The sequence below is a fragment of the Myripristis murdjan genome, chromosome 9 (genome assembly GCF_902150065.1).
Source record: "Myripristis murdjan chromosome 9, fMyrMur1.1, whole genome shotgun sequence".
Lineage (NCBI taxonomy): Eukaryota > Metazoa > Chordata > Actinopteri > Holocentriformes > Holocentridae > Myripristis > Myripristis murdjan.
In genome coordinates this window covers 24,197,621-24,225,101 of record NC_043988.1, presented here as the reverse complement: position 1 = coordinate 24,225,101, position 27,481 = coordinate 24,197,621, and the positions used below count along the sequence as shown (strand labels likewise).

General features: G+C 42.6%; 1 protein-coding gene across 1 annotated transcript; it reads right to left on the bottom strand.

Moving 5' to 3' along the window:
- Window positions 1-163: 163 nt before the first annotated feature.
- atxn2 (ataxin 2) lies at window positions 164-27,481 on the bottom strand. Its single transcript, XM_030060888.1, is given in 26 exon segments — window positions 164-915; window positions 1,383-1,560; window positions 2,465-2,676; window positions 2,994-3,185; window positions 3,523-3,649; window positions 4,815-5,008; window positions 5,153-5,219; window positions 5,943-5,960; window positions 6,858-6,980; window positions 6,982-7,005; window positions 7,173-7,236; window positions 7,893-8,257; window positions 8,535-8,605; window positions 9,356-9,463; window positions 9,682-9,861; window positions 11,133-11,318; window positions 12,612-12,860; window positions 13,694-13,866; window positions 14,088-14,276; window positions 16,779-16,870; window positions 17,714-17,838; window positions 20,685-20,835; window positions 21,948-22,019; window positions 23,197-23,256; window positions 25,015-25,048; window positions 26,667-27,481. Coding segments are annotated over 26 exon segments (3,390 nt in total). The 5' UTR covers window positions 26,774-27,481; the 3' UTR covers window positions 164-886.

Here is a 27,481-nt window from a genome sequence, read left to right as displayed (position 1 = left end):
AAACTTTTTTATTGTTTTTAAATTTTTTTGCTCATTTTTTAAATTATTTATATTATCTACAAAGTAAAAGTTTTTTAACTTAAAAGTTACATAATGGTCAGGTGAGAAGTGGGATCTGATCACCTCAGCCATCATAATTTCATAAATAACGTTTCTCCTGTCCTCTGGCTGCCAAGACGTGTTTGTTAATTCACAGGAAGCTTCTTGTCATGTCTTTTTTTTTTTTAGTTTGGTTAGAAACCTGTCGTGTAGTCTGGAAACAAACGCAGCACATAGCAGCAGCAGCAATAGATAAACAGTAAGATTAATACTGTCTAAGAGTTGGAAGATTTTTTTTTTTCCATAACAAGGTGCAGACAAAATACAAGTTCCAGTTTATTTTTCTTCTTCACTCTCACTTATTTATTTCTCTCACTCTCTCTTTCAATTCTTAGTTGGCAAGCTGACTCAAGTTGCAATTAGGGACCCTCTGAAAGTGTATGTGTGTGTATGTGTGTGTGTGTGTGTGTGTTGAACTGTGTGCATGTGTTATGTGTGTGTGTGCATGTGTGTAGATATCAGTGTGTCAAAAGGGGCAGATTAAAAGCAATCCTGTTTGTTAATGTTAAAACTCTAGCTCGTTAAAACGTGTCACTGCATCAATCTGGTAACATTCTCTTATTGCCTAGTCTGGGGGGAGAGGAGGAGGGGTGGGGTGGGGGAGGTGGAGGGACAGGGGGTGGGGGTGGGGTCAGGGGCGGAGAAAAGCTGATGTGAAGCATGTGTCTCATGGGGATGAAAGAGAGAGGAAAGGGAGGGTGTCGTTCTCTTCATCGTCTGGTTATGAAGGCTCTGGATGAGAAGCGCAAGGCAGAGCGGGTCCCTCGGCTCACCAGCGCCCTCTATCTTACAGCTGCTGCTGATGGTGAGGTTGCACTGCAGAACACACACAAAATGGGGGAAATTTTAAGGTCAGAAAAGACATTAATTTATGCTTATCCATGTGGAGGCCTGATAGTGTATATTCATAGAACACCAGGCAAACAAACAGCAGAAATTATTGAACTAAAGAGGTCAAAGCCTTACGTTATCGGACAGGCCAATTCAAACACTGTATAGCTGCTTCCCATGCAAGCTATGAAATCATCAGTATGATGCTGCTGTCCAACCAAAACCTTGTATCTCCAGAACATTAACTTTTCAGAAACGACAGAAAACTATCTTGTCACTAGTAGTATCCACTTAGGTAATAATTCAAAATTATTTTATCATCTGTTTAAATGCTCAAGAAAAGCTCATGCAAAACAATTAATCATATCAAAACCCTTAATTTGGGATATTTGTATTGGGAAATATATTCCGGACTCCACCCCGGAGTGTGCTGGTTGATAAAAGGAGCCTACCTTGTGGGTGTGCCAGGTAGGAGAAGTGTGTGGTGGAGGAGACGGGGATGGGGTTAAGGGCGGTCTGGGGCATGGGGGCCTGCGGGCCCCCTGGAGGACCCTGGGTCGCCATCAGCATCATTGGGGGGTGGGTGGGTGCCGCATGGTGCGAGGGCACGATGCCAGACTGCATGTGGGCCTAAGAGCGAGAGAGATAGAGGAGACGTGTGTGTGTGTGTGTATTATGCAGTGTGTATGTGAAAGGGAGAGAGATGAAGGAGTGAAAGTGAGAATGACAATGAGAGACCGAGAGAGAAACAAGGCGACAAACAGATCATCGATGCCACTTTCATAACCTTCTCCAGCTCCTACTGATGTGCATGAGTGAGATCAGCCACATCAATGGATTTATGACAAATTCTGGGGGCTAAAAAAAATGGTATAGCATCCCTCTTGTTATTTCAAATCATTAATAGTATCTCTCCAAACTAGTTTTAGTATTTAGTATCTAGTCCTGCAGGTCATGGTGTACTCTGGTTAGGAACACAAACACACAGCTGAATAAAGTCAATTTGGCCTTGAACAGGTCACAACACTGAAGGACCTGTAATCACAGTACAGAAACCCCTTGAAGCAATTGTGGCCTTTATGCAACGGCATGAATGACAAGTCACCAAAAACGTTACAGCAATTTCCATTTTGTTAAACAGAATTAGCAAGGCTGGAATCTGCTTTTAATCAATGAGAATGAGTTTCTTGTGCATTTCTTCTGCTGCTGTCAGTGCCTGCAGCTACAAACAACTGTGCGCACAACTAGAAAAATGAAGATACAATGACAATTAAATGAATGAACATTTAACCACATGTTCAGCCTGACTAAATGTTACAGTGGCAATTACAGCAAGACTGTCTTTAAATCATGTTATAAATACCCAAAGAGAAGCCAGAGTTAAACTGAAACACCTACTGGCATTACTCCTGAAACAGGCTGAGGAACAAACCTGGCTCTCAGCACCCCCACATCTACAAAATACGTTACAGGAAAGCCCTGCCAGTGATATTACTTGGCTGAAACTACAACCTGACCGTTGTTGGCGCCCTACCTGCTGCACGTGTGCCATGTGGTTGGGGTTGTAGCTGTGCTGCACCTGCTGGGGGTGGATATAGACGGTCTGCTGGGCAGAGGGGAACGAGGCCTGGGGGGACTGGGGGTTGGGCCCAGGGGTCATGGAGGGGGGCGTGTGGGCCAAGGCTGAGTACATCTGCTGCTGCGGGGGCTGGTTGGCGAGGTGGAGGGCCTGGGCTGCTGCCGCTGCTGTGTCCCACACACAAAAACACACACAATATAACAAAGGTGCTGCTGACCAGTGAGGAATTCTTTCGAAATTCTCACTCTTGAGAAGTTTTAAAGCCTACTCAAGAGGCCTCATCACACCAGGCACTCATTTTGTCCCTTTTTAAAAGAGATTTAAGGCAAATAGCAATACATAGGATGCAGGGCTCAGGTAACCATGACAGAGAATTCAAGGGGAAGGGAAGCACACTTTCCACAGAAACTGTTTTAATGATTCCGCTGGTTTATAATAATATGTATTTCAGCTGTAACAGGTAACAATGGCTGTCTGTGTTCACCTGCTGCCGCCTGCGGGTGCTGTGGGTGCTGGACCGGGCTAGGCGCCGGGTGGCTGGGGGGACCTCCATGCTGCGGAGGGCCACCCTGCTGGGCCTGACCTGTGGGGGTCGCTGAGGGCTGTGGGTGCTGTGGGTGGGGGTGCAGGGTGGCGCTGGGATGAGGGTACTGCTGGGGCATTGGCCCTGGTGACACTGTGACACAGACAGAGAAACTTGAGATGACCTACAGAAACATTAATAAGGTAAAGGCACATGAGTATATTACATGCAAATACTGAAAGCAAGGTTTCTGCTGGTTTCAGCAGGTAAACTCAAGGCATTTTAACAATTTTGAAAGCCACCTGAAAAAAATACACACAAAAACTGGGAAAACTAGAATTCCTGACTGATCATTTATCTGCAAAAGTGGCATTAAAGACAGTGAAAGACATTTTATGGCCTTAAATTATTTCTGAAGACTTCATAATGACCTGCAGGAACCCTGACTGTACCCATCTACACAGTCACACACACGTGCGGGGTGACTTACCGTACATGGTGTGTGTCTGTTCTGCGTACTGCGTGGTGGAGGAGGAGACGAGGCTGGGCTGGCCGTGTGTAGGAGGCGCCATCATCCTGGCACTGCCCTGCATTACGGGACTGAACACATGCTGCGCCTGGAGGACAGACAGGGAGACACAATGCACTGAATGAACGTATTTATTTATAGCCCTTAATTACCATTTACAATTTCAAAGAGCTTTACAGGCCTGCAGTTTACATAAAACAACACACACAACATACATAATCACCCGTATCTGGTACAGAAAATGTGGCATCGTGCTCCATCCTGCCATGCAGCCTGAGGCCAATTTTGCTAACTACTTCCGTGTTGTTGCAGTCACTCGATCACAGGCTGCTGCTGGCACATCGGTGGCATTTTAAGTATGAGAGCCAAGAGCCTCCAGTCAGCACCACAAATCATAAGTAATGAAACGCTGGCATCAAGCTGGTGTAGTGTCAAGCTGAGGGACCTGAAGCATCTGTCAGACAAATAGCTGACAAGTGAACAGCCAGCGGAGCTAAAAGCTGGCAGCAACACCAGCAGCACTAGCAACACTGACTGATGATACTTAAGTAATTGTATTGGTTGCATATGATTAATAAGCTGCCGGTGTATAGCGCTGGTAGGACAATTCAATTTTTCTGCCAAAAGGTCCCTGGGTCTTTCTTTTGAAGTGGGCACAGTGAGCATCCTGAGCTCCTGTGTGTTTGTGTTTCCACTGCACTGGGAGAACAACATCCTTAATACAATTAGGGAGGAAGGGTCAAGTTAATCTTAATGTGACTGACAGCAACAGCAAAGCGCAGCTGTGGGGCTCCTTTTGGTTTTGGAGAGGAGATGTGCAGAGGTCAAGATTTAGACTACTAGAAAAGCAAGAGCTGAAAAGAGGAACGCTTTCATCTAGAGTAATGGGAAACAGTGGGAACATGGCATGCAGTCACAAACAGAGACGAATTATGTTTTTCTCTAATTACTACTTGATCAGTGTCTTGATGAAGCAATCTTTTAATTAACTATGTTTGCAGTTGCTCACTCCTGTTTTTAAAAACTGGGGGTGATACATTCATGCTGCTTGTGAAAAGTTTTTTTTTTTTTTACTTTAACCAGTCAAGGATGTTCAGCGCTGAAACTCCACGCTGATGAACACCAGGAACTTAGAGAGCACTACCTCAGGAACTGTTTTAACACCCAGGAGCTTTAAAGAGGGACTGGTTCCTCCAGTGGAAAAAAAAAGTTCCTGTTTTCTGGTGACTGTTCCAGCAGTGGAGAACTGTTACCTGTGACTGGTAGTGTGACATCTGCTGGACCAGAGGCTGACTGGTGAACTGCTGCGGGCTGCAGGTGAAGTACTGGGCAGAGTAGGCGGGGCTTGGTGCTACAATGGGCGGTCCTGCTGCCGTTGCCGGGTGCATCATGGTGGGCGTACCTGGAGGGTGGTGCTGGTCTGACCTCTGCTGGGGCATGTTGGGTACTGGAGTTTACAAGGGGATACCAGAGAACATTTTTTTTTTTTCATTTTGAGATGCACAGCATCATAGTAGAGGTGGAGAATGGAGAACCAGTTGAGAGAGAGAGAGCTGAAGATAGAGAAGGCAGTGGCTGTTCTCACCTTTACCTGGTCTGTAGGGTTTAGACTGGCTGACCGTCATATGAGGCATCTGAACGTGATACATGGCTGGAGACTGGAGGGAGAGGGGGAGGAGGAGGACGGTGGATGAAGGAAGATAAAAATTGTCCTTGAAATTATTCCTGATTGTATTATATTATTTCGCCTAATTTCAAAAAGAATTAAGTCTAGCCCTTGACTATAAACAAGTGAATTTTTGTTTATTAGTTGAGGACTAGTCTTAACTGTATGTCTGTGGAGGTTGCCAGTAATTATTCAACATTTGACCTCTGCCTTAATAGCAGACTCCACAACACACACACACAAACATACACACACACATTAAGTGGATAGCCACAGCATAACCAGTGGACTAGAATATGAGTGTGTGTGTGGGACTGATCTCTTACCTGAAGCCACATGCAATCTCTATACCTGCTCTGCTACTATCACTGCAACCCAAATACAGTTTGCCATCTTTTATTCTTTAAATCTATTAGTACACAACATGCATTTGCATAAAACTATCTTCTCAAAGACAAAATCTTCTCTCAGGTGATAAAACAGTCTAGAAAAAAAAAAAAAATAAGAGGCTTAACGTCCTCTATGAGCTGCAGTTAAACTGAGGGCTAAAATCCATCCGTGATGACAGCAGAAACGGATTGCATTAAGAAGTTGGCAAACCAACATCTGATGGGCATTAATTCATCAAACAAGCAAAACATCTCAGTACTGATTGGGTTGAAAAAAAAAAATATAAAAGGAATAAAAAATAGAAATCTTAGAAAAATCCACAAACCTTCCATATTATGCTTTTCTAATGGAGCGAGAGAGAGAGGGGGAGAGGGAGAAAAGGAAAAAAAGAGCCACTCTTTAGTTGGTCACCAAGGTAGTTTTTCTTACTTTACACGTGTCTGATGTTGGATCACCAAGTATTTCTTAAAGCAAATTAGAAAAAATGACTACTACAAATGTATCAATTACTTTCATCAAAAGCATTCCTGTTCAAAACGTATGATGTGTGTTATGTGCTCTCAGTTTTCTCAATATGATACAGCATATTGTTTAAATACTTCATATGTCTCCTGTCTCTTGTTTCTCTTTCAAATCTCAGATTTTTACCACAACATTAATTCAATTCATTCAATAACAGTAATCCAGGCCAATCCAGTAATTGTGTCTGGCAGATGATTAGAGGAAAAAAGGGACAGCATGAAAGATTGGCATGCCATAGGGGTGAAGGAAAAAAAAAAAAAAACACTAGAAGACATGCACAGAAGTTGGTGTGCTCATTAAACACACAGACCTGCACACACACACAAACACACACACACACACAAAAAGGTGAAATATTCATTGGTGAAAAGTAAATTAGGGCCATGAATACAGGAATACAATACAAAAAATAAATAAAAAATACAATGATGGGATGCATTAGAGATGACTGGAGTGAAGAGGAAGGACAGAAACAGAGAAATGAACAAAAAAAGGACAGACTGATACGAAGGAACACAGGAGCCTCATAGAGAGTTAGGTCGATTTTTTTGTTTCTATGTGTGTCTACGTTTTGCGTGTCACATTAATTGAATCGAGGGTGATCTTTGCTGTGAGTCTACAAACATCTGTCTCTCCAGTGCATATTTCACCATGCCTGTCTGTCTGCCTGCCTGTGTGTGTGTGTGTGTGTGTGTAAGTGTGTATGAGTGTTTCTCACCTGTACTCCAGGGCTGACCGGTGTGAGGGGATACATCTGGGGGAAACAGACCGTCTGGCCATAGACAGCCGGGGGCTGCTGGACCACAATGGAGGGGCTAGGCTGGCCCTGGGGCCGGGGGGGGCGTGGGGGTGTTGGCTGGTTTGGGCTAATGAAGGCAAGACACACACACACACACAGTCAACAACAGTGTAGTTAATTAGCTCACTAATTAACTCATTAATTAATTAGCTTGATAATTTAGTTAATTAACTCCATTTTAGCTTGTGCATGATTTTTTGTTTTTTTAAATAGCCAGCAGCAGAGCAGACTTACCTGTGTGTTGAACCTGGGTTTGAACTCATTGGCGTTGGGGTTCAGGGTTGATTTTCTAACTTGACTGCAGCAGGAGAGGAAGACAGATGGGGGGCAATTACCATTCAGCAATATCCACCACTAGGGTTAAACAATGAATCAAATTTATATAGAAATTTCTATGGTCTACATGTGATGAACTATTTGATGACTGATGCCTGAGTGATCAGTATTATGTTAAAATTGGCATCAAAAAATAATTCTCAAGCCTCTGTTAACTCGACCAACTTTTGAGACACTTTTTGAACTTGTTCTCTGGATCTCTCCAGTCTCTGATGACACCGATTTTTCAAATGTTTTGTCAAGTAAAAACAACAAACCCATCATATTTTGGCCAATCTGGAGGCTAATAATTTATCATTTGTTTAGATCAAAAAGTTTATTTTTAAGTCATTTTATTTAGTCTTATTTTATGTACATTTTGTCGTATTTTGTCATTGTTTAGGCTTTAATATTTTTTACTGAGTTGACAAGTACATACTTTGATGTGTAATTGTTTTGGCAAGTGTATTTCTTTATCTGCTTTTAATGACAAGTACACAGCAGTAGTCGATGCCAACTTTAACGTTTATTGAATAGCACTCCATACTGCAATATGTTGAGACAACTGAATCTTTTTTATTTTTTTATTTTTTTTTAAACAAATCATGCAACTCTATCCACCACCCCCCTTCCACTCACTCTTGTACTGCCTCCTTTTTCTCCTCCTTGTCCTCAGGCTTTGGCCCGGTGAACGTGGACGTGGCTGTTGTCTGAACTCCCTGTGATGTCACATCCAGCCCCGCTCTCTTCTGGTCAGGGGCTGAGGGGGAGGTGGAGGGAGCGGCGGGGCTGCCAGGCTTACTGGTGTTTGTGGTGGTGGTGGAGGGGGCTGGGGAACCGCCGGGGGTGCCGGTGGCCATCACCACTACACCCTCCTCGCTGCCCTCCCGCCCCGCTGTGGAGGTCTTGTCCAGAGGAAGGTCCTTAGGCTTGTCTCCTGGATCTCTGGGAGGTTTGGTCATCATCTGGTCGAATACAGGATCTGGGTTGGAGCTGGACTGCAACTGGAGGGGGAGCAGATGGACAGAAAGTAGGAGGAGGAGAAGGAGGAATTAACAGAGGAGAAGAGAGTGGGAACAAAGGACATCGAGGGAAGACAGAGACAGAAGGGCATGAAGTACAGATGATAAACAACAGCAGGGGCATACAAGTTCTGTTATTGTAGCTGTACAGCAGATGTCTTTGTTCAGCCTCGGCATCATGAGATTGTTAGTGCCATCACAAGATTTTCTGTGTCCTTACATTGAACAAATAAAAAGATGAGGAGGGAAATACACTTACCCTAAAATCTACACTAAATTTCTTTAAATTATCTATTTGTTTTCTGTGGTCTGGTGCCATGGAAGGAGGTCCTGTGTGGGCAATATGGGGGCAGAGAAAGAGACATGTGATCTTCAGTATTATCATAAACACAGATTCTACAAAAACACATATTTTAATATTATAGAATTCAACAGCTTAAAGGCAGAATGACTAGGATATTTCTACAAAAAAAAAAGGAAAACAGACTGATACAAAAAGAATCCCTCTCAATCATCAGTGAAGACCCACTAGAGGTGTGCGTTGGTGTGTGTGTGTGTCTGCAGAAACCCTGCCCTCTGCCTGGTATTTTCTTGTTTTGCTGTGCTTGGGACTCTTGTGGATCAGCTTTTGGGCAGTGGGTGTCGAGCTCCCAGCCAGTAACAGCATGCCAGATTGATAGCATGACATTCAATAGGAAGTTACAAAACTCAGACGCGCACCATGGAAAAACGGAAATATAGCTAGGCACAACAGCAAGTGGACAAAGAGTGAATCTGGAGTTGGCTTTCACCTGCTGGCAAGCATTGAGAGAGAGGATGAGGAGCAATCCAGTGTTGGCCTGTTTTCTGTTGGATAGGTAGTTGCTGGCGGGGCATTTTTTTTTTATCCTACTCATTTCATTCCCTTGCAATTCTAGGAAATGAAAACGTGCTGCCGGTGGTTAGCTTAGCCAGGGAGGAGGGGTCAACTTTGAATGTTGTGTTTACAAACTGCAGCTGACAAATCCTTCTCATTCTGCCTTTAAATATTACTGCATCAACAAATAAATAAAAAGGACAAACAATCAGAAATGAAAGTACCTTTACAGACTGGTCTGGTGATGCTAGGAGAGCTGTCCAGGGGCTTGACATTCTCCTTGTTAGCCGTGGGAGATGTCTGTCTCGTCTCCTGGACGCGACACTCTTTTGCTTTAGAAATATCAGAAACAGACATTAAGTTTATTCCCAGCAAAAATGCTGAGAAGGAATTTGTGAACAAAATGCCTTTGATAATGCCCCACTATATGAAACAACATCAGAAAACAAGTCCATATACACTTAAATCGTATTTATCATTACCTAACTGGTGTTCCCTATTTCCTCCTTCCCATTTTTATAAATGCCTAAAGGGTAAATAATAAGCTCACCTTCTACTGAGGGACTGGAGACCATGTTGGGGGCGGGGCTAGCAGCAGTAGGAGAGGAGGCTGATGTTGGCGTGGCAACTGTTTCCACAGGAGCTGTCCCAGTCTGGGGAGACGGGAGGGAGGAGGAGCCAGGGGAGGCTCCGCCCATGCTGTTCTGTCGAGGGGAGCGAGGTCTATGAGCTGGGGAGGGGAAGGAGAAATAAGAGTTTGCTGATCACGTGCTACCCAGTCACATTTATAGTTACCCTAAACAACTTCACCAAACTTGTTAAGCCCAGCAGCCAATATTAAAGAAGCACTGGCAAGGTTTGCAGGTCACCCACAGTAACCTCAGTGTAGTGTGAGGTGCTTGGGATTTGTTAAATAAGTGGCATGTGTGGAGGGAAACATTTAAGTGCCTTGTTCAAAGGAAGACACGCAAATCTCCCCTGATGCTGAATCACTCTGTCAACAAAGTAAGGCTTGAATGAAAATCATCATAGCCACTCAGAACTGGGAGCAACACTCATGCATGACTGTAAACTATCTGGTTAATGTATTTTTTTTGCATCAAGCCGGTGAAACACACTACTGTTGTACACGTGCACTGCCACATGTACCTGCAGAGGTTTGGCTATACTGTATCTACCACAAAACTAGGCCACTAAACCCTGTATGCTGCCAGTCAGTGTAACTAGCTGCAATAACATCAAAAACAAAAGGGAAGGGCAGTTCTATGTAGAAACAGTTCTATGATTCACATACACAGGTTCATCTGTGATCTACCATCTCAGTTACTGGCATGGCTGCCACAAACTAGAAATGTGCTCAATGTATAGCAATTGATCTGGATCAAACTCTGTTGCTATGTAACAGGTGTACATCATGTCAGGTTCTGTCATACCAGACACTAAGGCGATGAGGCTGGAGGCTATATAATCATATCAAGGAAAGAGAAAGCAGCCATGAACATATTGAAGTGATGTAAGAAAAAATATGAAATATACAGTCAACTAAGCTGTTGCTTGTAAACATGCTGAATACACAACTTTATTTTTCATCTGCTTGTGTGAGACAGACATCACCTGCTATTGGGGGAAAAAAGAGAGTCTAACCTCAATAAAAATCCCTGTTCAGCATGGAGATATCAGCATAACAATGGAAGTGACTCGATCTACATATTCTCCAATATTTGACTTGGGTTTTTAAGATGCATAAATTACCCAAAATGCTGGTGGAGTCTATACATTCAACAAGTCATGTAATTACACATTAAAATTTATTCAACTATGCACTGAACATCAAGCTGGCTGTACAAATCATTTCTCAATGCACAGAGCAGTAAACCAGCAGCACTGCATGCAAATTCTACCATTTGCGTCACACATGCATGTTGTTAACAGTGTGTATAAAAAACAACTTGACGCTGAAACTTCGGCTGCATTATCCACCACTAGGAAGAGCTGTTTTACCTCCGCTGACTACTGATGACCAGGTACCTCCAGAGGAGCTGCTCCTGGTTGGTGGAGTCATTGAGACCTCTCCAGGGGGATTATGGGAGATTAAGTCCACTCCTGAAGAGACTCCGCTGGTCCGGCAAGGTGGCACTCTGTGGGCGCGGGGTGTCCGCTGGGATTTGGGAGACATTCTGGGGGGACCTGGAAAGGAGGAAAAGAGATGTAGAAGAAAGAAGGAAAGCCAGAAACAGACAGGGGAGGGAGGATAAGCACACTGATAGGCAGAGCTGCTGTCTTTCCTACCATCCTGCCCTACAGAGGCCTCTCTTTCAAATTCATCTGTCACAGAGACTCAAAACTCGGGACTGGCTACATCTTAAGCTCGTCCTCCACGTTTAGATGTCACACTCTATAAAAATGTTATTTGTTACAAGCAAGTGAGTGGAGAATCTGCAGGTGATCCTGGGGAGTAAACAAACACCACACCGCACTATTCAAACTACAACCAAGTGAAGAGAAAAATAAAGAGAGAGAGACAAGATGGGAAGGGGAGAGAGAAACAGTGAGCAGAGTTTGTGCCAGTTAGAGTTAAGCAGTGCCTGCTTCACAGATGACAGCCCAGTGCAAAACTGATCTTTGGAGAAAAAAAAAGCAGCTGAGTAGATTCAAGTATGTGGGACATACATGAGGAGAAACTTATTATCTTATAAATGACACACAACCACTTTAAAAGCACACATTCAACCTTCTGGTGACTGATATCATCCCTGAAATACATCAAATATCTGAGATTATCTCTACATGCTGTTTGGGCCACAATTAGATCTAGCACACAAATTGTGAAAAATCAACTCCACTCCAACCAAAGCCAGTGTGCATCTCATCGGTGCATTCTGCATTTTTTGCAAAGCCTTGTATCTAAAAGCTGTAAGAAGCCTATTTCAATTTTGTTTGTTTTTTTCAGGCATATTTCTATTTGATTTTATATTGGTATAGTTTGGTTTCAATTCAGTAAAAGCCCCCCAAAATATTGTGTGCTGCATGGTAACATGATCTTCCCACATTAACTTTTCTAACAAAGGATTTGGTAGAAGATGCAGGGTGGGTCCTGATGTTTTCAGTGAGGTACCTCTGGCTAGATAGAAGGCTCTGCACACACTGTGATGCGCCCACATGCTAAGGTGAAACTGCCTGTGGCACTGATAAAGGATCAGCTTTCTGGCCACTAAATCCTGATATCTTATATTTACAGGAAATTTAGAAAACTGACCCCCAAATCAGTCTTTAGAAGCAACTTCACCTTATTCTGTGCTGTTCCACACTAGACCTGGGCAAAACTATATTTGAAAGTAGTTTCAAATATCCCAATTTAGCTTTTAAGACCATTTAAAAACCTTCAAACATGAATAGGGAGTAACATTTCCAAATTCAGATCAGTCCATCCACCTTCAAGTCTTGCTTTTGCCCAAGTCTACTCCACACTGATGTGGGTACCTTCTGAAGACATGCGTTTGGGCAGGGTGGAGGCTGGCGACGTGGGCCCATGGTGGGCCAAGGAAGATGAGGAGGAGGGATAGGAGGGGTGGGAGGGATGGGAGGGAGGCCTGGAGGGTCGGGAGGGGGGTCTGGAGGGTGGCCTGGTGGGCGTGGCTGCCCGCGGAGGCAAGGAGGAGGGGCCAGACTGGTAACGAGAGGGGGGGCGGGAGGAAGGAGATGGACAGGGTGAGGGCCAATGGGATGAACCTAAAAGAAGGAGGGAAAAATTGTAAAGGAAGACAAACAAAGATATGAAAACCAATTTCAGGGTGGGGGGACAAACATAACAAAAACAGAAGGAAATGAAAGAAGAATAAACACATGAAAGAAAGGGAAAGCAGGCATAAACTGACTGAAATGACATAAGGGAAAAACATAAATGCAATAAACAACCAATGACAGCTATGACTAGAGCTGAACAATTCATCAAAACATTATCAAAAATCACAGAAAGGCCAAGTGCAATCTACAAGTGGCAGGAGCTGCAATTTTTTGCTGAAGGCAAATGTGTGACAAAGCACCATTACAGAAGAACTATTGAGGTGCTAGAGATGCCCTGGCTGACAAATTGCATCCTCCAGACATAAGAAAACATGTTTGTTTGCTACAGACACCAGAAAAAATAGCATCTTAATCATTTTAATTTTTTTCAGTGAAAATGAAAATTATGATACAAAAATGATCACTGCTGCAAGAATAGTGACTCATATTGCTATCACAATATTTATCATAATAATTGCAACATGATTTTTTTTTACTGTGTTGTTCAGCCCCAGCTCCAACACAAATGATCTCCTTGACAGTCAAGGCCTAGCTCATTACCGCCTTTCCAAAAAACAGGAGGTAAATAAAAAAGCACTATTATCCATTCAGTGATCAAACAGGGAGAGCAGCTGTGGTTTCTTGAAAAACACTGCAGTCACAGCACTGACAACATCTACCAGTGTTCCTCTGTGTGTGTAAGTTTGTGGTTTTCTTTAAGAAAGCCCTAAAAAAATAAAAGCTGACAGCGAGTCAAAATAAATCTGCACCATCCTTACCTCCATTTACCACCCTCTGGTCGGCCCCGGAGCTGGGGCTGTAGTCGTGAGGTGCTGGCCGAGGAGTTGGGGGTCCAGCTGAGCTCTGAACCAGACGGGGTGAATTCTGACGTCCCGCTCCCCATGACATCGCCTCTCTGTTTCTCTGACCCGGGGGAATGTACTTGTTCTCTCTGCACACAGACGCACAACACAGGCAGCGGTAAATACACATGTACAAGTCAAGCTAATGCGTAGGAGGAATTCATATATTATTTACATACAGTAAAGTATTTCTCTTCAACCAGATAGGCATGTTTGCATTATTGATACCATGCAACTAGTGCTATTATAGTTCATTTTTTAAAACTTGTTGGAACTACTTTTCCCCTATGTGTGTGTGTCCTGGTCTCACCTGCTTAGTGTGTGTGTCTCCCTCTCCCCTCGCACCACGGCGGTGTATTTCTCCTCCTCAGAGCGGTCATCGTTCTCCAGAGCCACGCGGGCCTTGTATGTGGCGCTGGCCTCGATCTCCTCTGCCAGCTGGGCAGCGCGGGCCTCCCTCTTCAGGAACTCCTCCGAGTTGTCCCGCTCCAGAGGGACCCTGGGAAACAACTACAGGTCAGAGGCAGGCAGCAGGACAGCATAGTGACTAGAGTCCCTTTTACACTGAGCTAAACTCCAACTACCCTCCATGACTTGAGCTTAAGTTAAACCTGACTTTTCAGTCCAGTGTTCCATACCCCTCTACAGTCCAGGGTAATCGTAGGCTTCATCGGCAAAGGTGTGAACAGGTCACACACTAATTTGTGACCCATAGATGCAATTATACAGGACATACTCTACTGGTGTGTCTCAAATCGCGCACTTCTGCACTTACACTTAGTATTTTGAGTGCATAAGTGCGTTCACACTCAAAATACTAACAAAATGCAGTGCACTGCAAATACCCGGATGTACACTCAAAACGGCTGGAACGATGGACACTTCTCACCCTAACGGCATCACTGACCGGAAGTAGCTACCTAAAAAAGCTGAGTTGACTTTTCGTTTTACGACTGTTAATATGTCACTTTATTAAGTTTTGGGGGTTTTTTTTCAGGCAAGAAAGTAACTACGTAGATTCCCAATACGTGGTCAGTTTGTCCAAATAACGTCTGTTTTGAAAATTGCTTCGACGTTTTCGGATAACTCTCAAGCTAGCGATTGTGCAAAGTACAGTCACTTCCGGTCGTTTACAAAAATAAAACTCTAATACCTTAGAAGCAGTGGTGATGTTTTATTTTGAAGATAGGATGTGTACACATCTACTTCTGGATAACTTTACCACCAAAAACCAAAGCCGGCCGCAGCACCGGTCGGCATCAGGCGGACCGGCCGCGGCTGGCGGCTCTGGTCGGCATCAGTTCGACTGTGGCGATCGTCATTTCCGGTAAGTGCACAACGGGAAGTGCGCCAATTGAGACACCCTTCATTGTCGAAATTCGCGCACTGTGCAGGTACTGTCAGCTAGGCCGGATTATGGTTCTGCAGACACTCGACGCAACGCGCGCAGTTGCCACGCAGGGCGTGTGTGTCCAACATACCTCTGCAAAACACGCTAAGCAATTCTCCGCCAAAACGCTACGGGGCGCGTTTTTTTTTTTTTTTTTTTTTTTTTTTTTTTGGCAGACCTACATGCACCCTGTGATGTGATGTATGGTCGCTCCTCTACCTGTTGTGGTGCAGGCAGCACTATTTTTAAAAGGAGCAGTAGTAGATCATAGCTCTTGTTCTCAGTGGGGGCCTGCGCTGGGGGCTATGTGGGGTCCGCGTAGTTACAATTTTTTTTTTTTTTTTTAAGTGTACTTACAGACAGTGCACTAACGGAAGTGCGCGATTTGAGACACACCATTTATTTTAGGCAGGCAATCCTAACCTCGATGTAACTTTAACTTTTGTAATATAATCAATTTCCATGAATTGACACCTTTTGAATTGAATGCTGACTCTGAGTTAATCTGGAGGTGATATAGACAGTCTGGAACCTCTGCTAATGTAAATGGTGACACCTTTTGTGTTGCATGTAATCCCGGGTAAATAAAATATAACTGAAGAAAAAAAAAAAAAAAACCATGAGTAAAACCCTTTTGCTTGGTGTAAAAGTAATATGAGGAAACTGTTCATCTAAGAGAAGTCCCAGCTGCAAGCCCCCATGAAAGCAATCATTAACAACTTAAATAGGGAAAAAAGCACATCCCTGTTTATCTCCAGTCTTGTCACATGGGAACCTACCAGAAGGATGCCAATAAGCCACAGTTTCGGAAACAAAATATCAAAGCACTTTTTCTTTTTTAATTCTAAATTCCTTTTATTTCCAAACAAAAACTGCATACAAATGGTGAAGACAAACAACAGTAATGCAGACCATGGGGAAAGGTAACAGTGGGGTGCGTGTGTGTGTGTGTGGGTGTGTGTGTGTGACAGTGCTAAGGTAAATAACTTGAGGGAAAGGGCTATGAGTGATCAGGCGTCAACTTCTTCCACACCTTCCGATTTCCAGAAAGACTTTTGTTTGACAATGTTTGAATGCAAGAACCTACTACAGCTATTCAGAACCAAACAGCAGAGCCAAACAGCAAAAATGACCATTGTGATAAGAGATATTTTGTATTTATCTCTCCAGCTGAGTAGAATAACTTTTTTGGCAACATTTAGAAGCTAGTAAAACTAATTTGCAAGCATGTCTGGGGGTTTGGAGCTTGATAAAGTCTCTGAGGAGAAATAATGCAGGGGAGGAACACACTGGACAAGGATCCCACTCAAGAGTTTAGGTGATTTGTGTGGCTGTAACTTGCGGGGGCATTTCCAAAACTGCAATGTTGGCACATTTTAGAATTTGAAAGCCCCATGAAAAATAACCACCTTTGTGTATAGTGAGTTATAAGTAACACTTTTTTGAGCTCTATGAGGTTTGTTTTGGGGCTGAATTTGTTGAGGAATATAGAGGCCCATGGGAATTGTCCGCAGCCCATTTCTCACAAGAGACACTCTGCTATCTACTGTTAGGATGGCTCTGTGCACAGTGCTTTAAACAGATTCAAGACGTATAAAGGGAGAAGCTTACGTATATGTGGATAAGCTGCTGTCGTACGTAGACAGGACTCCATATTTCTCCTCGTTGTACTTGAACATGTCATTGGGATCCCAACCGTTTGACTAATAATGACAGAGAGAGAGGGAAAACCGAACATCAGAGCACTATTAACAAATTATTCATGACTACTGTACATTACATGACAAGAACTTCCTTTGCTCCTTTCTTTCGCTGACATATTAAAACAGACAACATGTGAAGATAAACTGTCACATATAACAAAAAAAATCCTGCACATTTCCTTTCCACTGACGTCCTTGTTATTCCTTCAGACTAAGCAAAGTGATAATAGCTGTCATATGCAAGACAGCCTGCAAGCTAAGGCATGACTAAAAGGCAAACACAGATGGGTTCCACGAGCCTTTGCCTTAAAATACGATTCTTTACTGCAATATTGCTTTAATTTAACCATTAAAGAACACTGCAATCACTGTTATGGAGACATTCAATTCAAGTCAGTGTTAAAACTAAAGAGTTAACCACCAAGACTGGAACAAAGAATGTGTGTTGGCAGGTGATGCATCTGCATACTCTGTTTGTATTAGGCCTGAACGATACGGTGTAAAACAAATAAACAAATAAAATTATACCACAGTTATTTAACAGATTTTGCACAATGATTCACGGTTTAAGTGGGAATGAATTAATCTTTACTGGTAAGATTTTTTTTTTTTTGGAATGATGATGATAATATCATTTTTGCTGGGGTCTGTACCAAACAAACATGTTTTCTTGTGTGTGGAGAATACAATTTGTAAGCCACTGTATGTTATTTTAGAACATTTTACCTTTATCAAATAATTACAGCTCCTGTAATTTGGATACTGCACTTGGCCATATTGCAGTTTCAAGAATGCTTTGGTTAATTGCTCAGCCCTTATGTTTGTGTGTGTCTGTCTGCTCACCACGTCTGTGTCCAGAGACTCCAGGCTGTCAGAGGTGTGCGTCTCCCCTCCATCCCAGGGCTCAAGATCTTTCTCCTTGTGCTCTCCGTTGATCCTGCCACTCACCGCTGCATCTGTGAAATTGTCTATGACACACACACACAAAGACATATACATTTATACACAACAGGCAACCACAAGCAGAAACACAAGTTACCTATACACACACAAGGTTGCACTCTCACTGCTTATGCAGGCAAGTGCTCAAGCCTGAAGAGCTGCCACAGGCTCTCATAGCAAGGCCTATAGAAAGATAGTGGTGGTGTACCAACACACACACACACACACACACACACACACACTCGAAACCAGACATGGGTCCAACTGGATTGGGAAGGAATCCTTTCAAAATAATAAAAGAAAAACACTGAGTGATCACTTGAGCTGGCCTCTGGAATGCTAAACCTAATGCACTTATGAGTCTTGTAAAGAAAGTGACAAAAAGGGCACTCCCACACTGTCTTAGCTTAAAAAAATAAAGCAATTAAATTCAAGAGGAGAGGAGTTCTAATATTTCAGCCACTGTATGCCTTCAACACATTTAATTTTTTTTCCCCCACTTTCTTTATCATTGATCACATTTTCCTCCATTTCACCTATCTTAAACACCTAAGGCTGACATATGTAACAGCCAATAGGCTACTTTCAGAAACATTCTCTCTCCTCCTCTGTGAACTCTGAGTTTTTTGGCTGGCTCAGCTGAACCAGAGATAGGCAAGCTCAATGAAAACCCCCTGTTGCATTTGAAAGGAAATCTAATCTCATTTCAACCCAGGTCCGCTCTCACATCCCAGAGCTAGCATCGATGGACCATGTGCATAAAGCAAATCAGCAAGATAGAGTGACATGCAGGCCTCCTAGCTCATCCCACAATGCAAAGTGCATTCGAGCATTTCTGGTACCAAGGAGCTGGGCACGGCAGAAACCCCAGATCCACAGCATGCTATGAAATGAACTAGGAGGACTCAATTTTGTCAACAGAGGTGGGTGGCATGCTTAATGCACACGGTCCATCATGACGACTGGAATTAGGAAAAAGGAACCAAAACAGAAATATACAAATCATAAGAGGGCATAGTGGCAGGGTAAGCAAACATGCATTTAGATTGCAGTCAATAGTATGACTTCAAAGCACTTCAGGCCTTAATCTAATTTACACATCCCAACATAATCTGACTTTTCATACTGTATCCAGAAAGCAAATCAAGTTACTAAAGCCCAACATGAGTTTGCAATCAGTTGCTTTCAATGGAAACACACTCAAGGTGCTCAGTCTGCTCTAGTGTGTGAGTTCTGCTCCAGTGAGGCTTTAGTGTTGCACAGCAAAGCACCATGCTTAAGACTCTGAATGTAAATATTATACTTATTTTCAACATATATTTATTCAGCTCAATAAAAAAAGACTTATACATACAAGGAGATATGACTGCTATCTTTCCTTGCCAATGAGTTAATGAGCCAGTCACTGAACCCAGCCTGCTGCAATGGTGCCAAATGGGCACTTTGACGCATATGAAATACATTTGCATGTCGCAGTTGTGTGTGTCTAACTAAGTGGGATAATCAAAGCAAATGCTTAATTAAACTTTGTGTGATTTGGCAGTTGATCGGTCTGCTTCTGGGAAGGCTGTAGTCGAAGTCTCCATTGAAAGCAACATCAAGCCTAAAGATAATGAAGGATCTGGTGGAGAGGAGCGACTAGAGTCAGATATTTGACTCTTAACTTAAGAGATTTATGAGCGCAGTGTTCCTAAAATGATTAAGCCTCAATGTGGACATCAATGCATTCTCATTAAAAAGATTAGGCCCAAGCCTGGCAAATCCCCACATTCTGTTTTCATCTCTCAATAAAGCTTATCAAGGTGTGTATGTGTGTGCATACAGACAGGTGAGAGAGAGCAGAAAACAGCCATATATTACCTGTGTCAGAGGAAACTAGACCATCGGAGAGGAGAGACAGACAGATGAGAGAGAGATAGTCAGAAGATGGACTGACAGACAGACTGAATGACTGACTGGTGGTCACACTAAAAGTTGACAGCTACAATCCAAAAAATAAAACCTTGATTCGTCAGGAAAAACTGATGCTGATGACACCCAGTCTCATCCCCAAAAATTGATGTTTAATATCTCCCCTTTCTTATTTATAATAGTCAGCTATCACACTGAAGGTCAATGGATCAACCAGAGGCATTTTTTAATAGCAAGTGTTGCTATGTGACCACCGGCAGTAAATTTAAAAAAAGATCTGACCCAAATGTCTTCTTGCCCCAAAGAAAAAAAAAACCCTCATTAGGTGCATCTATAACTAAAACAATGAAATTGTGGATTTGATTTTTTTTGCTGCAAAACAACGTTAAATTTACAATCCACAACAGTACAATTCAATAAGATCATCTTTTGTCAGAAGTGGCACTGGAGCACTACTTCACAGAATCATGAAGTGAGCCTCGACACTTCATCACCTGTTCATTTCTAGATTGTGAAAACCCTCCCACACAGTCCATCACGGTTCAAAGAGAATTGTATGGGTCAAGATGAATTAGATGAAGGAGAGTCATTCAGCTTTATTGAGTGTCCTTGCTGTGCCAGGGCGACCTTCAGACCAATCAATACTTCACATTCGTCTTCAATGACTAGCCGCTCAGAGCACACACAAGATTTAACTCACAGCAAGGCCTCTGTGACATCGTGGCAATAAATACAGGCTGAACAAGATCAATAAGTTGTATGTCCGCACTGATGGACATTCACTTTGGCATACAGTGAGTGTGTTTGCTTTTGCATGTGTACAATGCATACAAAGTGACAAACTCACCTATTTAAATGGTGTGCGCTTGATTATTTGTGTTTGGTATGTACAAATGTGGATGTAAAAAGACTGCTCTCTATGTACCTACAAGTACTAATCTAAACCAACAGTTCCTTGTACCTTTCCTGGCGAAATTCAGGTCCACGTCTTTGAAGGTCACCACTACTACATCAGAGGCCTTGAAAATGATGCTCTCCACAATATCCTCTTTCCTGGGACCAACGCTTGGCTCTGGGCTCTTTCTATGTGCTGCATCCAACACCAGGTCACACTGAGGGAGAAGACGGCATTAAGGTGGAATAAAGGAAACTTAGAAAACTGAAAAGCTTTGAATCATGGGCAGCTGGGACTATCAATGTCATGATACCAGAATTATCAATATCTGATTCAATGCCAGGGCAAAAACAGAAACCCCATTCAGCACACACTCCTTTATTTAATAACTCTGCATAAGCATTAATAAGTAATCAGAAACGTTGTGTTTCAAGCATTTTAAGATTTAGGCTACGATAAAACCAGAACTCTAGGTTATAGGTGCAACATTGGCTTGTAGTGTTCAAGGTGATGGGATCTCATTTCGATTTACAACTGCATCATGTATTTAAACTTATAGGATGAAGCTAGATTAGATATAAGAACCCTTAGAGTGAGGGATCAATTTCCATAATTCCAATAATATCAATACTAAAAACATTAGTACTTGTATTGTTTGAGATTTTGTTGTGTTGACTTGGTACCTAAGACTCAGATGACTTAAATGATTACACACCTTCATCTAGAGAGGAGTAACAAATAAGTTAAAGTAACCTGACATAGTGTTTGGCTGGAGTGAAAAACTGCATAACCCTGGCCCTCCAGTGCATGTAGTTGAGCTATAGAAAATCAGATCTACGTTCTTAATCATAGTCCAGTCACATAACTTGACAGAAGAGATAGCCTGATATGAGATACATGTATAGGAACACTGCTGATGAGAGACAAAAAAGGTGCAACATTGTGTGCTTAATGTGTGTTACTAATGTCTGATCAGGAGCTTACGTTAAAACCAGGCTCTCCCAACTAAACTGCATATAAAACTTTAAACATCACTCAGGTTGAGCGCTTCATTTGTGCAGAATGAAATTTCCCGCAGGGCAAGGATTGGGAAATACTTCATCCTAAAAGGGAAGATGAGGAACCACATAGCTAGCCTCCATAAAAGGAAAGATGGAGAGGGCAATCTTTGTCTAAGCCACCTTTGGGGTTGAAGCTGCTGTTGAGTGCTGGCTAGGCAGCCTCTTCCTGGCATACTTAACCTAAACCATTAGCACCATTAATGAGAAAATTACAGAGCTGACTCTGTATTAGCGCCTAAAACAATGTCACCCTATGTGTGATCCTTACCTCTGGACCGTATGTCTTAAACACGCCTTCATAGACGGCTCCGTTTTTCACTTTGAGCTCACACTTGGTCCCCTGCAAATCAGTAAGGCTATCATTATTCGCTGTAAACAACACACACTCATACACTCCAGTGTCAATATCAATTTACACATTCAAAAAAACAAGTTCAGAAACCCATCTGCTGCAAAACAGAAATAAACAAATGATTGATCAATCTCCACTTTGTTTATGCAACCAGCTGTCTCTACAAATTACACAGGCTTTGTTTATTGCAGCGTAGACATTTTGGAGACAACAGCATGTGGGGAACGACAGGCTGCAGTACATACTGCTGTAGCCAATTCATTTACAGTAAGCATGATTAGCATGGCTGTTTCACACAAGATTTTCATTTGACAATTTGTGCCTGCTTTCTGTGCCTGCAGAGTAGTAGGGCTGTGCAATATGAACAAATCTTCTGTCATAACGTAGATAATTTTATATATTGATAATAACACAATAGTATGTTTTCTGTAAATTTGATGGAAAAATGGTGTATAGTACGTACAATAACAACACATGACTACTTTTTGATAACTGTGTGAACTAAATACAAATGAAAGGCACTTTCTCTTCTCCTTTTATTTGTAAGTGACATTGAACAGAACTGAGGTTTGCTTTTGCTTTCAACACTTGCCTTCCTTTGGCTCACATCTTTTGGCTCCGCCTGTCCTGCCTCTCATGGTTCTTCTAAGTGGTAAAGGAGGTTTGCGTTGTTGGAGTTTGACACAGGAGCCGGTCTGCAGCATACTCTGCCAAGTACCGTTTCCTGGTCTGTGTCAGATTTCTTTTCCAAACAACAGAGATACCCTGCTTTTTTAGGCACAAGCTCCTTTTCTTGTCCTGGTCGGGCTGAGTCCTGCGCTGTAGCTGAGTGTTGTAGGGAATTTCGTTCTGTTAAACGCTCCTCCATGTTTGTTTGTTATTTCAGCGCACGTGTAGTCAAGGTGCACTCAAAGACAACTAGGAGCTCCAAATCAATGGCGTACAATACTGCCATGACGCAGCTTTTGCAACATACACATGGTGCTGAAACAGACGAAAATCCCTATTGACGGACATTTTTCGCTCATCCCATGACATATATCGTCATATGGCACAGCCCAACATAGCAGTATAACACATAAAACAATATTCAAAAGCTCCTACCACATTTAATCTGCAAATGAAGTATCTTCTCAAATACCAGACAGACATACAGTACACGTACCACCACTGATGTCAAGACATGGACCATCCTCATATTTGCATATACACCATTGAAAACGACCTGAGGGGGAAAAAAAAGTTCTCATGTTCCAAGTGTTCAAGGACAAATTAGGCTAAGCACAGAGAGCCTTGTCACAATTAGCAAACTTGTGTATAAACAACAAGCAAAAGTTCTGATAATGTCTGCACATCCTTTACTCTTGACTGGTGCTGCATTAAAAGTACATAACAATAAGACAGAGACTTCCACACACTGGATTTTTTTTATTTCCATTGTGATCCAATCTGTGCAACCTTATAACCAAATGTATGTCTAACAAAAATGTGAATATTTGCCTACATGACAAAGATGATCTTTAGGTGATACTTGGCACAGAATAAACAAAAAGGTGCATTAATCCAATGTGTGTTCGTATTTTCTGAAGAAAGACGGGTATTCCTTAGATACCGTACAGCGCTGTGAGGAAAACAACTACAATTATATAGCCACAAGCAGCAATTCAGAGGGTACAAGTACAATATGCTGTTTGATCTAATACCAACTTAAGACGATGATGGCATTTATAAGAAATTCAGCAAGAATAAGAAAAATAAAGAAACTGTTATACTCTTTCATTTGTGAAAAAAGTTTGTGAATGCATGGATGAAAGCCTGCAGATTTTCCAAAATATTGAGTGTTTTTACATGTAACTATTAATTAACAGGCTGTTTCTGCACAGTGTTCACTAGCAGGACTTGGTCACCCTGGGATTTGAATCCAGGAGCATGGTATTCTCAGGAGAGGTGACTTAAACTGCAGACCACTGAGGACACTGCTACTCACATGCCCTCTCACATTCTGAGGGAATGACACGTTGTGGGTCAAACAGGGTCAGTCTGTGAGTTTAAACTTAAAAATGTACAATAATTAAATATTGATGATAAAATTGTGGAGGGGGTCACACATCATTTTACCAAGCTGAAAAAAAATTCACCTATCTAGGAGTTATCATGTAATTTTAATAATCTTTGGAAGTTTTGACTGCAATCTGACTGGAAATGTATGTTTATGCTTATAAGCCACACCCCTTTTTGCCAATCATGTCCAAATTTTATATGATGAACTGGACATGACCGTAGAACATGTGCAAAACGCTTCATCCAAGTCCACACAGATGATTTTGAGATATAATCTTTTTATTGTTAAGGCACCATCCACAACTGGAACTTGAGGTGTTATTGCTGTTTTTGTGAGAGTTAGCATTTTGTGTAAACTTCAAAACTGCACTGCAGCATCAAAGATATCAAAAATCCTTGAACAACTTTTTGTCATAAGAAGCCACAGATTATGCACAGCAAATTTGGAAATGATTGGACGTACACCCGAGGACAAGTTTGTTCCAGCACAATGACCATTTTGGACAAAATTGCAGAAAAAAAGAAAAATGGAGCTAAGGAGGGATGGCTATGACATGAGATCCAGCTCAATGTGCTGAATGTGCTAATGTGAGATTTTTCAATGTACAATGCACAGTAAAGAAATAGCCAAAATGTGAAATTGTTTATTGTAGCGTTACTATTTGGCCAGTTGATGTCATTTTCTTGCCTGAGTAGTGGGAGAGATTTGCGATCACCATGTTTCATGCTTCCACGACTTACGGTTTTGCCGCAAAAACACTTTTACGGAAGAAAATTAAATGGAATCAGAGAAAATCCAAGGAGGTTCCTGCAGCTTTGTTGTTTAGAACCCTAACTAGGCCTATATCTCATAACACAAAGCTCTGAGACTAAAAAGCAGCACCATGAATATGAGAGTAAACTGTTCAAATATGTTACTTACTGCTGCAGAAGGACCTTTACCACTGTGTCGCCCTCTGAAAGAAAAAAGGGCACTGTTGTCAGAATCATCAGCATCAACACCAGTATTGTGGTTTTCTCTCTGATTTTGTGACAATGTGGTGCTAGGGAACCATCAACAATATCATATGATAGTCTAAAATGGTAAATCATAATATTGACAGGGTGGAAATGTCAAAAAGTGGTGAATTTAATGAAGTGATGCAGAACCACCAGAATCACATCATCACTGGTCCTATTCTAGCCTATATCCAAATTCTGTGCATAGGTGACTGTACAATTACAAGCTCCACTAATTTGGATTCAGTGTTGATTCTGAAAGATATCAAAGATAAAGATATTTTGAAGGATAGAAGATAAAATCATGCTCAAGTGGCTGTCAGCCAAACGCTGTGTAGCCTACATTTTTTCAAGCATGTCCTGAAATGCACCTTGTAAGGCAGCTGGCGTAAGGCCAGCCCCACACACACACACACACAGGCACACAATTGACTCGAAGAGGGCAATGCCCGTTATCCCCATAAAATACTTGTGTAGTGAATGAATAATAAGTTTTACTTGAACTAGTTTCAAAAGCTCATTTCCGCAACAATAAAACTAAATCAATCCAACCCAATTCTGACCTGAATTAGCCTAGAGTATGCTTCATTTGCATGTACTGCCCAATTGGTCCAACCTTATTTTATAATATCTTCGGAAATTCCCCATTGGATAAAACCTACGCAATGAATGAGACATACTGTCCTAGTGACCGGTGAATACATGGCTATCCAAATAATAAAGCCAAAACGCACAATATGCATACTGCATTGACAATGCGTGGCATAACGTAAAACGCCATTTACTCAGATGTCATGCTTCAAGGACACTATTTCACACAAGCAGGAACGGCAACGTCAAGGTTGAAAGCACGTCGGTCTGATTCCCCTCTCCTCTCCTCCTCACCCCTTCACCACCCCCGCCCCTTTCTTTCATGCGCCCACACATTTTGTAACAAATTCTTGGCAAAGCCATTGCAGCATTGTTGCGGTAACAAGCACCATGCCAGATTTATCACAACAAGAGCCGTATGTTACCGCTATCGACTAAGATCAAAGTCGCCAAACTGCGTAACGCTAGCTAGCCGTCCGCACTGAATGAGGCAAGTGCACTGAATAACAAGCATGGGCTGTCAAACGGCTAATTAACGCTAGCTGCCTGTCTAACTGAGGACTTGAGGCTGACCAGGATTTCATAGTAAAGACCCCACATTAGCTACTTAGCCACCAACTTCACCGCTACATGCTCGCGAGAAAATATGCTAGTCCCAACAAAATGGGTCACAATTCATGAGCACGGGCCGACTGATAGGTTTGATTTCACGTGTAAGAGGAGGTAACGTTGGGTCGAAGTGCCAACATGATCCGAGCCGACAGGCCTCGCTAACTGCACAACGTTAACGCTAACGCTGGGTGACCAACACGTCGTAAGGCCCAAATACGCTCCCCAACAAACACAAGTTTCGGGCACACAGCAGAAATGTCACTCCCTACAATTGACACCATTCGTTGCCATCACAACTACGTCTTGGAAACTGGTAACATCACCCCGGGACTACGGTGTAATTTCGCAAAACGTTGATGTAATTTCACTGACCTGCCCAGATTCTGTCGTCCCCCGCCGCTTCCTCCAGCACCGGAGGCAGCGGCACCACCAGCGCTGCCACCGCCGGGCTTGCGATTTCCACCGGCCTTCATTGACATGGTGATCCCATAAACGACGTTTGCAGTGTTGTCTAATGCTTTAAAACGACCGGCTTACCACTGCAATCGTGTGACGACGAGACGGTGTGCAGCTGAGTGACAGCTTGCTAGCACTCAGAGGGTCTAGCTAGCTAGCAAGCTAATGTCAACCTGCTCGTCTGCCTCAGCTTTCTTGGGCAAGATGCTATGCTAAGAAGCTAGCTAACGTCTGCTAGCTAAATTAGCAACCTGTACAATGCCTATTAAAACAGAAAAAAATAATATTTTAAAAAAGACAATAAGCGCCAATAACTCTTCGGAAATAAACGTGTGTGTCACAACTCTTGTCAATTTATTGTGTAATCCTAACAGAAAATTTCGATTATCTCAAAATGGGGTTTACGGCTATCTCGGGTTCTCTCCGTTGCTAACAGCGAAAAGACCAAAACAGTCTGAAAGGGGACAAAAAACAGCGGAGGGATATATGAAAGGCGTAACGGCACATAACATCCAATCAAACACTGACAGACCGTCTTCTTTGACAACCACCAAGATGATTAAAAAAACTCGTAAGACAATTTTCCATGCCGTCAAACACGATCATTAAATAGTTGCTTCTCTCCCCGATAAACACAAGACCTAGAACATGGCACTATTTACAGGAAGTCCATGAAACCTTAGCGTCTGTACTGTGGCATCCACGTGAGCCGGTGAACACACACACACACA